Raw genomic sequence first — 1084 nt, forward strand, 5'->3', positions numbered from 1 at the left:
ATCTGCTGGTTTGTGCTGTGATTTCACCTCAAACACGTCCCACCTCTCAGGAAGGATCCCCTTGTTAAACAGCAGCGAGGCCACATATGAAATCAGCAGAATGGAGACCAGAGCAGACAGCATGCAAATGGTCTTGATGGGAGAGCGCTGAATGTAAACGCCGTCCTCTAAAGTGCAACCTGGGAATTTCAGAATGACAGGAAGATTGAACACAGGCTCTCCACACAACAGTCTCATCACAAACGCAACAACATAGCCTGCAACAGCCCCGTAACCGTTGGAAACGCTGATGAAGAGCACGCAGATGAGTTGTGGGAGCATTATGGTGTAAGTCAAGTCTGAGCTCAGAATCCAAAATGCCAAAATGCTGCTGTCCAGGTAGGTGAGAGACGTTCCCACAATCCCTACGACCACGATGGAGACGCGGATCACCCTCTGCAGCTCTCTGTCTGACGCCTGCAGAAAACAGCAGATAAAGTTTCAGTTAAAATGTAAAAAGTGATGATACTCTCCTCACCAATTCTGCAGCTCTATGGTGTTTGCATAATTCATTCCTCTCAGATTACTAATATTAACTGTAGGAACCAAAATACCAGGATAAACAGCCCCAAAAAATAATAGTTAAACTGATGATGAGAGACAATTACAAGCAATGACAAACAAGTGTATGTGCAAATTGCACTGCAAGTTTAATATCAAAATGTAAATAAATAACGTCGCTAAAAATGAAAAATAAGCAGCTGCCTGAATCGCCAATAGCGAGCGCCGCCACTGTACCTGGTGTCTGATGATCTTGTAGATGTTGGTGATGAAGATGGAGGTTGCTGCCAGCAGGCAAGAGTCGGTAGATGACATCGCAGCACCGGCGATAGCTCCCATGCCGACGATGAAAATGGCAGTCGGGGTAAGATGCCAAAGGATGATGGGCAGCACCATGGCCGCCTCTCCTCGCTCATAGGGAGAGGGTGACCCATAAGAGGTCAAATTCCAATCTGAAATATGAGAAGAAGCTGCTAGATGATATACAGCTACCATGTTATTGAGATGGTTTAGTTTAGTACAGTTTGGCGATTAGAGCAGGCAC

At 45.8% G+C, this 1084-nt stretch overlaps 1 protein-coding gene across 1 annotated transcript; it reads right to left on the minus strand.

Annotated features, from left to right (window-relative positions):
• Positions 1-27: 27 nt before the first annotated feature.
• Positions 28-1035, minus strand: LOC121938318 (high-affinity choline transporter 1-like; the record flags this gene model as incomplete). Its single annotated transcript, XM_042481583.1, has 2 exons — positions 778-1035; positions 28-456 (listed from the first exon to the last, which is right to left on the minus strand). Coding segments are annotated over exons 1-2 (687 nt in total), but the record flags the coding sequence as incomplete, so codon positions are not given.
• Positions 1036-1084: the final 49 nt, after the last annotated feature.

The sequence above is a fragment of the Plectropomus leopardus genome, unplaced genomic scaffold (assembly GCF_008729295.1).
Source record: "Plectropomus leopardus isolate mb unplaced genomic scaffold, YSFRI_Pleo_2.0 unplaced_scaffold29158, whole genome shotgun sequence".
NCBI classification, from domain to species: Eukaryota; Metazoa; Chordata; class Actinopteri; order Perciformes; family Serranidae; genus Plectropomus; species Plectropomus leopardus.